Below are 16,046 nucleotides of genomic sequence, written 5' to 3' on the forward strand. Positions count from 1 at the left end.
AGCAAACAGAGCCTATTTCAGCTTACAAAAACTGTTCCGCTCGAAACGTCTCACCATAGGGTCATAGCTGTCACTGTACAAGACAAGGACACCAAACAACTTTTAGAGATATCGAATTGATGGTCCTTGGTACAAGGCTAGGAAGTTTTAGAGTTCATTAATAAGGCAGGCCTAGACCGGATACCGATTGTTGCGCCGTTGATGATCGTACGAGTTCGGAAAATTTCCAACAACCTAACATACAACGACGCTTCCCAGACGATAGCTGAAACCGTAACATCACTCCACATAGCTACCATAGTCTATTTAAGGTTTATATCGCACCACATTCCAAATTTCTTTCTCATGCCTTTTTGGCACGTGTTGCTTGATTGCATTTTAGAGCAACAGAAATTAATTGGAAATTGTAAGTTCTTCAGCTGTATGTAGATATTCGCGTAATAAACTTCCAAACCTTTCTTTTTCACTAGTTCCTGCGATTGCAAACAATTTGCCACACAAATACATAGTTGGGGTCAAGGTGAGAGATAAAAACACACATTTCGACATATCAAAATTCAGAATCCATATATATTATATCTTTTTCATAAATTAATCTTTTCGCTACAAAATTCCGTTAAGAAAATATATAAATATATGAACGACATCCATTTATATATAATATATAGTTATTTCGTATAAAATATATTTTTCTTGTAAATAAAATCTCGTAAGAGAAAGAAGTCTTAAGCAGTCTTATCCAAGGAGACGCATTTGGAAAATTCATTAATTTCTTTCATTTTTAAAATATAAAAAAATGGTCAATTCTCAACTATTCCTCGTTAAATGCACTTTGTTCTCGACGATAAGGCTTCTTTGTCTTATTCTTTTTGTGTAAAAATCGTTTATATTACTATGCAAATTCCATTATTGCATTTTTTTAAACAGTTTTGGAAATGAATCCATGGATTTCCTCAAGTTTCAGACTTTTCACCTCGTCTCCTGATAATGAGGCAGCTCAAATCAGAAAACTAAGCAAAGAAAAAACAAAGAGGGAAACCCACAGATGCACTGTATGCTATATGTGAAACTGGAAAAAGGTTACCCTTAATACATAGATGTTTTTATAATTTTTTTCCTGTTTTATTATGGTAAAAATGATCTATTTGCACGATTACTTCAAAATACTACCCCGTTAAAGCTTCAGTTTTTTTTTACGATTTTTCATTTAAATTTCGATTATCGCTTGAAACTGTTCTCGAAGCAAAAGGAGAATGGTGAACAGCGAAATGATTAGCAAGCAAAAACATAAAATAGAGTTTAAATACACAGAAAAGGAATTAAAAACGTGCTTTCAAAGCATTGATGCGTTCTATGAAATACAATTCAAAATGTAAAATGTATTTAATCTATTTTAGATGGTAAAGGTTTTTCCTCGAACAGCCACTCGGTTGCGATTACCCACACCAAGAAATCCAGCATCCGATCCTACTACTCCAACGATATTGCAACGAAATGGAAATGAACGATTCAAATGAGCATTTTGTGATGTTCTGCAGCAAAATAAATGAGGTAAACAGAAACTTATCGCTTGGCAGGAACTCGACGCGTAAAGTGCATCAACAAAACGTTGCCGCAATATTCAAAAATTCAAAAATTAGTAAACGTTTTCTCAAATATTATAAAGCAGCAATCTAGTCTACCATTGCGCGTTTTTTTCACAAATATTCTTTTAGGATGAAAAAACGAAACGATCTCCTCGAACACACAATCATTGATTAAGAAATGAAATTAACCCTTGGTAAAGTATAAAACCCGTCGAATTCGCCGACAAAACATTTGTGTCAATAAAATTTCATTCCGTGATTGAAACCATGTGTCTCTTGTTTTCCAATCGCACATTTTTGTTACTCACTGTTAACTATAGTAGTTTTCGACCGTTGTAGTAATAATTTTAAGAAGTTCCTAAACGTAGTCCATTTTAATTAGTGTAAACTCATTTGCATAATTAATCTTCTATGAGATTACTAGAACCGTCGACAATTCACTTGGTTTGCGTTTTAGCTGCTTTTTCCGCAAATAACGAAACTACACAGTCGAACTGTTAACCGCCTCCAGGCGATTTTTCTCCTCGTCAATCTTCAATAACTCTACTCCGAGTTGGATCGTTTTTTCCTGCTCTTCGCCAGTCATTTGCACTGTCAAAGACAGATCGTTCAAAGATTTCAAAACCTCTTCGATTTCCGCTTCACGCTCCTTGTCCTTGCGCTTGGCGAAATGCAGGTAGCAGCGACCAAAAGCACCTAACGAATTTTGAAATTGATCTCTTAGAATAAAAACTGGCTGGTGGGGGAAAAAAGTAGATTACTCACCTTTCCATGAAATGTAGATTGGATTACAATTGCGTTTTCGTAATTCTGCTTTCAAGTCCTTGATTCGTACACACTTCGCAATATTCGAAACTTTAATGCAAAAGTCTCTATTGTTCCGCTTTCGTCGGACCGGTTGGTTGTTTTCCTTGTTCTCGGAAGACTGTTCACCATCAGACTAAAGCAAAAATATTTTAAAAATCGGGTCAAATTGAAGGCACCATTTGAAGATAAAATAAATACTCTATAATTTGCGACTTAATGTGCCTGTGTAAAACAACATTTATGCTGCTAACCCTCAAATCTACCTAGAATGCAGTAATATCTGGCAAAGCAACAAAATGAAACATCGAAGCTTTTGCTGCAGCTTCGCTTAAGGAGAATACAGAATATTTCGAGGAATTCAGAAACACAAACGAACTGAAATTCAATCTCGAAAACCAGAAGCTCGGCACTTCAGGCATTATTTGTGTATTTCCTCCATGTAAAAATATTAAGAGTACACACACTTGCCTCATTTCCACATAGCCATGCACCAGAGTGCAATCGCTCACGAGTTGCTACGCTCTGGAGGACGCAGTCTCGGGTACGGAGAGGTGAATCCTGGGCAGATGGTGACTTTAATAATAGGGCCCTTGAATGGGGCATGCCTCAGCCACCCTTCAAGGAAAACGAATCCTGGAAATGTCGACAAGAAGTGGGCTCGTAGTTCTAAATACCGGATCCACGACGCGTCCTAAGCTCTGGCACTATCGGTGGACGGGAGGACTTCTCGGCGAGTGACCAGCAGCACATCGCTTTAGAAGTGGTTGACGCTACTTGCCGGTGTGCAGGGCGAACATCGAGAAGTTCATCGAAGCTCTTGGAATAGGTAGAGTCGCGCTGCAGGGCACTTCGGAGATGATCGCAAATTCAGTGATGAACCTAATAACGACAACATGTGAGTCCTCCATGCCCTGGTGGACGAGTTAAATGAGGACCCGTGGGGACTTGTCTATAAACCTCTCACTCGGAAAATCAGGGCTTTGTGGAAACCCTGTAAGTATCGAACAAATAGACCACATTGTACGGGCATTATTCCCCAGACATCCCGTACGGGTTGATGTCAACAGCGCGCAAAGCGTTCAGAACTGCCCCCTTTTCACAATAATAAGCTCGAAGAAGCAGTTGTCGCCAGGTCCAGATGGCATCCCAGCGGAAGTTTCCAAACTGGTATTCCACCTTTTGTTCAAGGCGTTCATTTTCTTTGTGGCTAAAGGTGGCGAAAGAAAAGGAGACCCTGACCTGCCATCTGCATACAGACCGCTGTGTATGCTTGACACGACCGGGAAAGTGCTGGAGAAGCTCATCAGGAATAGACTCACTGAAGCGATCCATGCTGCCGGGTACTTATCCCCAAGGCAGTTCGTGTTCAGAGCAGGGAGATCCACGGTGGACGCTGTTGTGGAGGTCGTCGATGTGATGCATCGAGCCGATCGCGACAGATAGTGCTCCTCATAAGGTTGGATGTCAGAAATGACTTCAATTTCGTAAGATGGACAGATATGCTAAGAAACTCATTCCACGTGCCGAGCTATCTCTTCCGGATATTAAGCAATTATCTGAAAGACCGCTATCTGCTCTATAAGACACTAGAGAGCCAGATGAGGATGAAAGTCAATCCATCCTAGGACCGGACCTCTGGAATTTATGCAGATGACGCTGCGGCGCTTGTTGCCGGACGCACTATTGAACAGGCACAAAGCAGACCTAACATATTGATGCGACGAGTAAACCGTGCGCTGGAAAAAACCGATGTAGTCATCCTGACCAGAAGGAGAATCCAGACTCTGCGTCCCATATCGATCGGCGAATTGACTATAGAGACAAAACCAGCTGTTGATGTTGAAGATAAGCTTCTTCGAACAAATCAAGGCAGCGGCAGGCAGGGCTACAGCTGGAGTCTCTGCCTTGAGTCAGTTAATGGGGAATGTTGGAGGCCCTATATCTACCAGGAGCAACGCAGTCCGTTTTGCTCTACGGCGGGTAGCCCTTGACAAGGAGGTGCATCGTAAGCACTGTAATGAACTTAAATGGGTAGGATGATCAGACGATCCACCTACGTGGCCGACAACGACCTAGAGGGCAGAGCTATCCCAGAAACAAAAAAAAAATTGGCGAAAATGAACGTGAGGGTTCGCCCGCAAAGATTGATGGAGTTTCAAAGTGCTCGGTCGACATGTTCTTGCACGCCTCTGTGCTAGCCAGGTTCGGGAATGTAGGGTGGTCCTTTGGGCACTTTGACCCCTCACGCTTCATTACTACAAAGTTAACGTGTCTATTCCGATGCGTGACTAGCACAAAGACATGCAAGAACGTGTCGACCGAGCACTTTGATGAAGCTTCAATCTTTGCGGGCGTAGCATATCATTTTAGTCTCATTCAGTCTTAGACTGCAATAAATTTGCACAAAAAAAGGCGATTTTCAATTATTAAAATTTTGTTAAGAGTGCCATTCCCGCCGGTAGCATCACGTTCTATATCATTAGCCCAGGATTTTCCAGTCAATTTCTAAAAAATATGATAATAAATATAGTAATACACTATAATTAACTTGCATATCGGTGTGGAGGGTATTTTGAAGCCTAGGCATTGTATGGTGGCAGCTTCGTGATTTTTTCAGATTTTTGAGTTGGGTAATTTCTGAGAACGGGTCAACCAAAGAAATGGCAACTTTCTGCATTCTCTTGAAAGCAAGCCATTCACAGTGTTCATGGATTATAAGCCACTCACGTTTGCTTTGAAACAAGCCCGACAAGGCGTCTTCTCGCCAACTCCAGCACTTGAGCTTTACAGCCAGATCACTTCAGACATTCAACACGTGTCTGGGAAAGATAACGAAGTTGGTGACCCCTTGCCACGTGTTGCAGAGGTCAAGATCCCCACCAACGTTGATTTTCCGAAAATCGCGGAGGCACAGTAGGTAGGTATCTTCCGCTCAACATCCAGTATCTGCAAGAGCTCAAACAACGGATCAAGGCTATATATTCCGGCTGATTTCCGCTAAGTATTTGATGCCATTCAAAATCTAGCACACCCAGACATTCGGCTGTCCATGAAGAAAGACAGGTATTCTTGATCTAAATAGTGCATGGCATATCAGAAGCGCGAGACTGCGAAGCATGTAAGGAGCGTTTCCACAAAATCCAGCTCAATATATTTGATTCTCTGCGAAACTCACACACTTTCAAATATTCCTCACAATCAACAATAGATTCATACAGAATGCACTTAAGTTAATCTCCTTTTCTCAAATTTTCAAACGCCACCACCAGTCAACCGCATGACACCCACAGGCCAATGGAATGCTAGGAAGATGGCACAAGACGCTGAAGGTCTCTCTAATGACCCAAAACGACTCCCTTTTTGGTCGTGTAAGTTTTGCTAGTTATATTTGGTCTTCAGACGGCTAAAAGCGAGAGATTCGCTGCTCCAAATAGGCCTTAGTTTCGACGATTACGGTCTTAAATCAAGTACTCTAACACACTTCAAGACCGTGATCTAATATGGATTTTGCGCCAACGATTATTATTATATTACTCTCCAGAGGTTTAAGAACAGGAAAAGGTCTCTGGTGGCCAGATCTGGACAATACGGTGGATGCGGAAGCAATTCGAATTCATGCAATTTTACCATCGTTTTCATTGATTTCTGACACAGGTGCATTGTGTTGATGAAATACTTTTTCTTCAAATGGGGTCATTTTTCCGCGATTTCATCCCTCAAACGCTCCAATAACGCTATGTAATAGTTGATGGTTTTTCCCTTCTCAAGATATTCAATGAATATTATACCATGCGCATCCCAAAATACTGATCCTATAGCCTTGCCAGCCGACTGTTAGTCTTTGCACGCTTTGCAGTTGGTCACCACGTGTAGTCCACTCAGATGACGAGCAGTTTGATTCCGGTGTCCATTGTCACATATTGACCCATAAATTCGAGTTTTTTATGGAGGAAGAGCTTCAAACAGTGCTTAAAATCATCAACTCGTTTTTGGTCAATTATATGCTTCGACGGCAACCTCTTTGAACAGAGCTTTCCCATACCCAAACATTCATGCACGATATGTCCTACACGTTTCTTTGATATCTTTAGAGCTATCTAGATCAACTTCACTTTGCGGTCCCTCAAAATTATTTTGTAGACTTTTTGCGTGTTTTCGCCTCTTTAGGGCATCCACTGCTTGCATCGTCCTCGGTTCTCATTTCACCTCTGTTAAACTTAGCCTACCTGGTACTAGCAGCCTAACTTTTACTAGCAAACAATGTTCGCTGAAATATATTTCGGAACTAATAAATACCATATGATGAAAAAGTGCCGGGAATTTACAAATAAAACAAAAGAAAATTTATATCTCTTTCAAAATAAAATTCATCTGAAGTAAGAATGTCATTGCATATACTCGGTTAAGTATGAGTTAGCTAGATGGATAGATGGTCTTCTTGAGTATGTTTCCCCATCCCATGCATGACATACACAACACCCAACAGCATCAAAAAGATGCGCAGAATTCTTCACAGGCAAGGTATTGACGAACGTCGAAAGTGCACAATGCATTTGTTCCACTATGCAAATTGAAGCAATGCGCCGAGAAACGAATCTCCTGCAAGAAGTCGTCTTGAAGGACCACGTGTGCCAGCGTTTCACATACTCGTCAATGCACCTCTGGTAGGGCGATGTCCTTTAGCTCTCTCGTCGCATTCTGCTTTTTCCAAGCGCCACTCAGACGATTGTTGACTTGTTTCGATATCAAACCGTAAGCCCACATCCAATCATCAGTAATTATACGTGTAATGATTCGGCTCATTCATTATTCGTTTCAGAAATCATGTCTTCAGCAACCATCCTACGATGATGTTTTTGCACGAAATTCAAGGCCTTTTGGAACGACCCGGAATGCAACACCTCTCATACCCAAAATTTCCACCACAATGTGCTGAGCGTAATCTATTTTAGGCTGTTATAGCGACTTTCGAGGCCATTTCTCACTCGTTTGACGTTTTCCTCGGTGTTTGACCTGAATTCGCGTCAGGAACCAGGCAAATCCTCTACCACTCTACGGCCACTTTTAACCTCCGAGTTTTTGATATAGCACACTTCCCAAAGGCTTTTTGTAAATTTTGTTAGCAACGCAAAATTTCAAACAAACTCTTTACTCAACAAACTATCAATTCTTGCTTGGACCAATTCGAAAGAAACTTGTTCCCCCTTTTTTCTGGTCCATAGGCTAGTACTTTGCGCTAACACCCGTGTAGAGGATTAATATAATAGAACGAACAACATCTGGTAACCACTTTAACCACACTCCTCCCAGGGCAGAGGCGAGGCAGCGTCTAATGAGTTGCCCCTGCTCTGGACGTTGAGTGATTGATGAAAACAGAAGCCAGGCAATATGTCAGTTAAGGTGATAAAAAACAAAAACAGCCAGTTCTGCCAAGTGCTATTAGCCTAAATTAAAAATTGCCGGTATTTGCACGCCCTTTGATTTTCATTTGGCCTAGCACCTATATACTATACCCTCCAATGGCTTACGGAGAATAACTTTGCGTAAATTGATTTTTCCGCAGTCTTGTGAGATAGGAAATGTTTTATAAAATACCTAACGTGTTGAACTCTAGGATCCCTATCTGAAGATATCGAATGAATAAGTGAGTACCACCATAATATTGAATGAATCCTAAACAAAAACCACTCACCCTCGGTTTCCTTGGCCTTCCACCGAATCGCCTTCTCCTATCCGACCTAGGTGTCACGTTTTCTTGCTATAAAAGTAAAACAAAAATTAGCTTAATGAATTAGCCATCTCCACCTTGAGGATTTACATTTTCAGAATTCATTTTAGTCCGATTGCGTATATTTCGTGATTTATAGGCACGTCGTCTTGGTCTTTGCGGTCGTGCATTGGTTTCAACATCTGTATCCTCACCCTTCAAGTTGATCGTTTTACCCGATCTAGAAGGTGCAGAAATATAAATAATACGAATATAACGAATATGACTAGAAAACCAACTTTTCTTCGTTTTCCTTGATAATTTGCAAGACGGGGACAATTTTGAGACGCCTTTCAGAAAGAAGCTCCCAGAACAGCCCAGTTGGACGTGGTAGACGTTTTGCGACACGAATCACTTCGGTAGGTGTAACTATAATATCAACTGGTACATCAAACCTTTGGAAAAGAGCCGTTGGCAATGTATCGGAGACCTGAAATAAAAACATTTCACATTTGAGTAAAAGTGAAGCGACAGATGCAAATACAACTATTAAAACAGAATGCACTCATGTAATGTCATTACGATTAGGAAGTTCACAAAAGAAATGGAGTAAAAACTTTGTATTTTGCCAAACTCAACTTATTTCTGTCCTTGTAAAGAATTTTGTGTTTACATACGAGGTCGCAATCGCAATTATATCTCAAGCATTTCCCAGTAATTCAAACAATGTGCTGATAAAACTTCAGATAAGCCATTCAAACAAAAAATGCTACGACACTTGATACGATTGTGGACTAATCGCTGACCGTTGACCGGTACTCTCCCAACGCTCGCGAATATTTGGTAAGTAGATTACCAATGCAAAGATAAGTTACAAAATAATGCTCTCCTCAAATTTAAATATTGCAAACCAACAAGTCTAGTTACAAGGAACTATACGAGCGAAATTATGTTGAAGACATGCAAACGTAAAACTTCAGCTCTTATGAGGAAAAGCTACAGACTCACAACTATCAGGTTAGATTGTGACTCTTGAAACCTACCTGAATATCATGTACGACTGTTACAATAACTGTTTCTGGTGTTACAATCCCCAAGTGCAAGTAGATGGCTATCTCCAAGTCGACAAAACCGTTACCGCGTCCAATTCTATATCCATCCCGTGATACGGCAACAGATCCGACGACAACCATGTCTAATTTCACTTTATTTTCCAAATCTGAAACGGGAAAAAAATGATTAGTTTCAATGCCAATGTTGATGAAGTTCTTGTTAATAGATCTTGTAAACCCACCTATGTCATTACGTCCTTCTTTTAGTCGTTGAATTTTGATAACCTTGGATTTCTGCTTCTCGTCAGCATCAGGTGCACAATCAATTTTAGTGTAGATTGCCTTTGAATGTCTTCCAGAGGACAGGTACAAGTTTTTACCACAGTTGATCGCTTGCATTTTGACGGGATCCTGAGCCCGATCGATGTTTACTTTGATGTTTTCTAGTTATTAGAAAAATCTATTAATACCAATTAAGTACTCCTTCGATAAGGCTATTCTCCACGAACTGGAATGTATGAAAGCAAATTTTCTACTTACTGGCATCTTTAAATTCCTGAGTATCAGCTAGAAGTGCTGCTGCCTTGTCAGTTCCTATAAAATCGGGAATGCGGTTGAAAATCCTGGTGTATGGTACCGCGCATTTCTCCTCCTGGATTTTCCTCCATGTTTTTACACGAATCGCGCGCTTCGTGAGAACTTCCTCGCCTTGTGCTGCAATTACACAAACCATTTTGAATTGATAACACTTGATTGTAAGATCCTTCTATAGAAAATGGTTCGATTAAACCCTCGTGATTGTTATTTATACTCTCGTATGGACACAAATCTTCTTTGGAGGGATTTAATTTTTATTGTAGATATATTGTATGATAATCGCTTCTCTGTACGGACAGTTCGTATGATCCGTGGGGCGATGTTACTTTTTATGGAATGGCGAATGAAGGTCATATTCTTATTTCGGCACAATGAAAAAAAAACAAAATGCTAACATGATTATACAAAATTTAATGCACAGTGAGCTGTGAGCTATTAAAACTCCAAAGAAAATTGCCGGAATTGCCGCTTGCTTTGAACAGGATAATGCCAGTTTTTGAGATTTTTAAACAATTAAAAATAGCTGCTGCTAAATGCGAGAGGACTCAAAAGCTGTTGCATTTTATGTGCTGATGAAATTTTCATAGAACAAAAAATACAGGACCTTATAACACACACTTCACCGTACGTCATTTCGACGTATATCTCTTGAATAATAAAGCAGCAAAGTTCCTGTTTCAGTTTACAATGCATTTTTTGTATGTTAATTTCTATTTTCCAGGAAATAAGCATACATTTTTAGGCTTGAACTTATGTAGTTTTAAACCTAGGAGACGTTTTCTTAAAACCAGTTGGTATCCTAATGATTTCCATAGGCTTAAAGTTGCGCGACAGTCACAATCACAAAATTGTGGCAAACTGATCGTGTAAGGTTGATCTATGGCAATCACCTTATGCAATGATGTACATTTTTTTGTTGAACTGGCAGTCTGGCTGGACTGGTGATAAATTGACAGTAGAGCAATTGTCATTGTGTTGTTAATCGAAGCACGGCTTCTGAATGGTTCCAATGTTGCAGGGCATGCAACAAAAATTGTTTTTGTCGTCTTGTTTATATTAAACATGTCAGTTATCGGCCTGATGGATGGCCTACACGATAATAGAAAGCAGAAATAACATTTTACAATCACGGCAAAAATACGATCATTTTCACGAGTATTCTGCTCAAAATTAAGTTTCCAACAAAGGAATTGACTTCTTGTTTTTCTTCAGCCTTTCTCCCATTCACAAGTCGGGTCGGCTCGTCGTGGTCGGTTTCACCATTTGGTTCTAACAAAGGCCTGATCTGGATGCAATCGCAAGGCTTTTAAGTCGCCATCCACTTATCAAGCCACGGTCGTTTCCGGCCTATTGGTCGCTTACCATCGACTTCGATGTTCAGACCAATCTTGGTAAATGAATTCTCGCCCGAATTATGTGACCATACCATCGAACACGCTTCTCTCGCAATTTTTCCACGATCGATGCAACACTATATCGTTCGCGGGTATCGTCATTAGTCCAACGCAACATCTTCGGCTCCATTACCGCAAGACGCCGATCATTGTTTTTTATAGTCGGCCAATACTCAGAACAATAGAGAGCGACAGGACGGACGAAATTGCGGTAAATTTTAGATTTGAGACGTTCGTTGATATGTCCATCACAAGGAACACCAGTTGTGGAACGCCACTTCATCCAGCTTGCGTTAATGCGGGAAGCAATTTCATAACGCAATTCTCAATATTTGTTCAATATTTGACTTGCGGTTTCGGGCAAAGGCAACTCAACAGACGCTGCCTCACCTCTGCCCTCGGCCGAAGTGGTTACAAGCTGGAATTTCCTTCCTTATATTAATTCAAAAACACGACATGTTTATGAATTATATTGAACACAAAACCGCCTTGTAAATTTTTTTAGGCCTAACCCTAACCTTGTAACCACTTCGCCCACGCTGCTCCCAGGGCAGAGGTGAGGTAGCGTCTGATGAGTTGCCTCTGCCCTGAACGAAACCGCAAGTCATATATTTTGCAACTTGGGTGCTTGCACAAGGATGAAGGTTCCGTGGACCACAACCGCGAAAGCATGATGCTTACAAAAACTGTTCCACTCGAAACGCCGATTGGATCAAAGCATCTTGCCAGTCCTCATGTATTCCTCGGAGACTTCTTAGCAAGAAAAATTTTGAACTCTTGACCGCATTCGAGAGAAAACTTCTGTCAAGAACTTTTGGCCTCCTACATGAGGATAGACGATTCCGTAGCCTACATAACGACGAAATCTATAAGCGATACAATGACCGTCAGGTTGTGGATAAAATCCAGCTCAATAGGTTACGGTGGGCGGGTCACTTAATCCGTATGGATGAGGATGATCCAGCCCGGAAAGTCTATAAAGTAGAAAAAGAAGACGAGGCAGACCCTGCCTGAGATGTAGCGATGACGTAGGGACGCCAGACAGCTTTTAGGGATATCAAATTGGTGGACCTCGGCGCAAAACCAGGATATCTGAACCTTATTAAGGCAGGCCTAGATTGGATGCCGGTTATTGCGTCGTTGATGATGATGACTATGATACCATCAAATCAATGTAGCTCCCGAAGATATTCCGAAAACTGCAATATGCACACCTTTCCGACTCTTCGAGTTCACTAGGATGACTTTTGGACTTTTCAACGCGGTGCAAACCTTTCAAAAATTCATCCACTCTGTGCTGCAAAACCTCCACTTCTTTTTCGTATATTTGTATGATTTTCTAGTCGCGTCCTCCTCTGGGTGCGGACATTTAGGAGAACTCGAATGTAAATTTCAACGTCTCCTTAAGGCCGGTCTAGTTCTTTACGTAGAAAAATGCAAATTCTTGCAATTGTAGATGAGATTGCCCGAACACCTGTTACCCCTGAAAGCATCCGACGGGATCCAGCCAAGGTGCAAGCGATTTCGAGCTTTCCCATTTCAAAAACTGTTTAGGATCTCAGATCGCTTCTTGCCCAAGGCTGCCCACCGTCAATCGATCTTTAAAGCCTGCTTGCCCTGGCCGAAAACCAAAGGCAATCGACGCAGTTCTTCGGAGCTTGAGCACCAACTCCAAATTCACTTTTAGGGAAATTCCTATCTTTGGTTCAACATCCAGCATATACTGCGAAACCTCAGACATGGGACCATATTCCGACCAGTTTCCGAAAGGAGGTCTTTCATGCCGTTCACAATCTGGTGCAGCCAGGCATCCGAACAACGAATCAATTAGTCACCGCGAAGTATTTCTGGCTGTCCATAAACATGGACATTAATTCTTGGGCCAGACACTGCATCGCATGCCAGAAGTGAAAAGCTACAAAGCAAGGGATGAAAGAGGTAGGAGTGTTCCCTCGATCCACCAAGCCTTTCCACACAATCCACTTCGACGTCATTAACCCTTGCGAGACACGCACGGTTTCAGGTATGCCTTACAATCATCGGTAGGTTCACGCAGTGGCCCAAGGCAATACCTCTGAAAGACATTACGCAATCTTGTGCAGAGGCCCTCTGTCGAGAATCGATTCCACGCTTTGATGTGCCGGCAATTAAAATCACCAACCAGGCAATGCAATTTGGGTCCTTCCTTTTCTCAGAATTGGGCAAACTCCTCGACTTTGAACGCCACCGAACGACCGCGTACCACCCACAGTCCAATGGGATGTTCGAAATATGGCACAGGGCGCTGATAGCCGCTATAATGGCCCAAGACGACCGTTCGTGATCGCAGGTCCTGCCACTCGTTCTACTTGACCTCCGGACAGTCAAACGAAAAGAATTTGCGTCACCTTCGTAGATGGTATACGAGGAGAACATGAAACTCAGCAGCGACCCTATTCTCGACATCATGTCGAGACTCAACGCTAGCGGTGTGCTGCGTCACCTCAAGGACCAACCATACAAAACCCGTGGCTGACGTGCCCAGGGATCTCAAATCCTGTACTGTCCTAATTAGGACGAACGCTCCTCGGAAGCCGCTGCAGCCACCTTCGAAGTCTTCGAGTGGGACCGACATAATTATAGCCTCAACGTCGTTGGCACGGTCAAACGGGTCTCCTTGGCTCGACTAAAGCCCTGCGTCCAGCAGGAAAACGCGAAAAGGACGAGACGCACGACACGTCCGTTTTGACTTGCCGCAGCCGCTGAAACCCCCCTTTGGTTTCAACTGGGGGTGGAGTGTTGTGGCGGAGCGAATATCTTGCGTGTCGCATGCACGCACCTCCGTTCTCGTTATCTCGGATTGGAATCGCAGTTCGGATATTTGTGTTTGGTTTTATGCTGTCTCGCTTATCAGTTGCATACCATTAAGTGAGACAATAATAAAAATGAAACAGTATATGTACCCACTTCCTCAATGTTATAGGCGCAACAACAATGGGTAAGAACAATATTTCCCCAAAAGACAGAATGCATTTTTATAATTAGTTCTCGCGATTTCCATAACCAAAGATGACTTGGTTTTCAGTCGAACGTAATGCCTCCAAGACTGTCAAAGTTTCTGAAAGGGCAAAGTCGTTCATTAGAATTATAACGATGCCCGGAAATTTAGGAAAGCCTTGTTCCTACGATTTTCAACTGGGAGCACGAAAAGACATTCAAATCAGTCCGTCTTGGGAAACTCTCAATACCTCATCAGAGCCAAAGGTGGAGGAACCGAAAACAAGGAAAACCATAAAATAAAAAATGCAAGAAAACGACTCATTTAAATGATCACGTGCGAACACTAGAAGAAACCGTGGAACATCCTCGTACAAGGCACATAGTGGCCACGCATTTCCCAATTTCACTGGTCACTCGACGAAAGAGTGACTCGATGAAATAGAATTGTGGGAGCGCATCACAAAAAGCTTTTACAGAGACAAAAAATTAATATTATTGACTGTGATGCAATTGGGAGCCTGCAGCTCGTTCCATGAACAATTATAGTTCATTTGCATTCTTCGCAGCCACGGCGAGCTTCTCGTAGCATCCAGCGATGGCATAGAGACCCAAATTATCGCCGCGCCGCCTAACGACATAGATAACTTTCCTCCAACAGCGAAAATATTCCCGCATCGTTCCGTTCATTCAAATCAAGACAAGAAAACCAATTTCGTATGTACAATCACTCCAACACCGCGACCAGTCGTCTATGAATCACCACAGAAAATTGTGAAGTAGGCGCGCGCGAAGTACGACCATTTAATTCGCTTATTTGTCGGCACTTTTACTTCGCTCGGTGCTTCTTTGCTACGAGAATGCCTGGCAGCCGAACACGCCAAACTGCAGCGATTTCATTAGCCGATTTTCAGCCGAAATTTTACTTTTTTGCCCGCTGTTAATGGTCACTGACCCCGCGCGACCGTCACTACCGTCAGCCATCATTCATCCCGCCGTCCGTGGGGCGGAACACCTTTCTTTTGCAGGTCCCGGTGGATATCCCGTTCACCACGAGTTCCGCGGAAACCGCCTCGCATGCTCGGCACTGCCTAAAGGGATATCTAGGAATGCCTAAAAAGATGATTTACTTACTTGTTGATGTCGCCTCGGCCGCGACCACTGGCGATCCATTTGCTGGCGCTGCCGCTGCAGCTGGTGCTGTTTTCGTCGCCTCGGAACCCTCTTGCGGCTTCTTGTCCTGTTCACCTTCCATGATCCTAACTGTTTTGGTTGCTCACCCGGAGACCAATTTACAGCTAACTCGCGCCGCTATCTTTACCGTGCACACTTTTCTGTTGCAGCGCGAAAACCTTACTTTTCCTTGTCGAATTCTTCGCCGCCACAGAAGCTGACCAAACCAAAAATCTCGTCTTCCGATCACCGCCAGCGGTACAGAGGCTATTCTCGCGTCAGAAGTAAAAATAGAAGAAGTGAGGATCTCCGTTCGCTGCGCTGCCGTTTTCTGCTGCCTCCTCCACCGGACACCGTTCGCTCCGTACACTCAATCACGAGTCGAACCAAAATCCGTCCATCCACTGTGCGAAAGTGTGAACAGAACAGAGAAGTGCGGAAAGCGTACGGAGCAGTGCGAATGTTTGTGGCTCGCAAGCGGAGGGAATACGATGCGTCGCGTCAGCCCAACTTTATCCATTGTGAATGGGCAGGAGCTTCAATCGACAGCGCCCCTGCTGGAAATCTCGTGAAAACAGACCGAATCAATTGTTTCCCCGACACTAGATTAAGGTCTGTAACTAGTATTAGTAAGACGATTCATTACTCATCGCATTAAAAAACATCGGATTACACAATTAAAATAACAAATCGAATATGACGTCATATGTTAAGTAATCGCAAAATATTCTCTATTCCATTTGTAGAAGAGACC

At 42.4% G+C, this 16,046-nt stretch overlaps 1 protein-coding gene across 1 annotated transcript; it reads right to left on the minus strand.

Annotated features, from left to right (window-relative positions):
• Positions 1-540: 540 nt before the first annotated feature.
• LOC119650779 (methenyltetrahydrofolate synthase domain-containing protein) lies at positions 541-15,753 on the minus strand. The gene is made up of 9 exons (XM_038053887.1): positions 15,254-15,753; positions 9,693-9,866; positions 9,395-9,595; positions 9,144-9,319; positions 8,400-8,590; positions 8,212-8,341; positions 8,086-8,151; positions 2,352-2,526; positions 541-2,282 (listed from the first exon to the last, which is right to left on the minus strand). The coding sequence occupies exons 1-9, from the start codon at positions 15,372-15,374 to the stop codon at positions 2,068-2,070; spliced, it is 1,449 nt and encodes a 482-aa protein (XP_037909815.1). The 5' UTR covers positions 15,375-15,753; the 3' UTR covers positions 541-2,067.
• Between the last annotated feature and the right edge of the window lie 293 nt (positions 15,754-16,046).

Source organism: Hermetia illucens, chromosome 3 (assembly GCF_905115235.1).
Source record: "Hermetia illucens chromosome 3, iHerIll2.2.curated.20191125, whole genome shotgun sequence".
Taxonomy (NCBI): domain Eukaryota; kingdom Metazoa; phylum Arthropoda; class Insecta; order Diptera; family Stratiomyidae; genus Hermetia; species Hermetia illucens.

Bases quoted from the DNA above. Each gene is read 5' to 3' on its own strand.
- LOC119650779 (XM_038053887.1), bottom strand. From the start codon at position 15,374: ATGGAAGGTGAACAGGACAAGAAGCCGCAAGAGGGTTCCGAGGCGACG. The intron at 9,320-9,394 runs GTGGGTTTACAA...TTCCCGTTTCAG, and splicing joins AGAAGGACGTAATGACATAG to ATTTGGAAAATAAAGTGAAA. The intron at 8,152-8,211 runs GTAAATCCTCAA...TTACTTTTATAG, and splicing joins CTAAAATGAATTCTGAAAAT to CAAGAAAACGTGACACCTAG.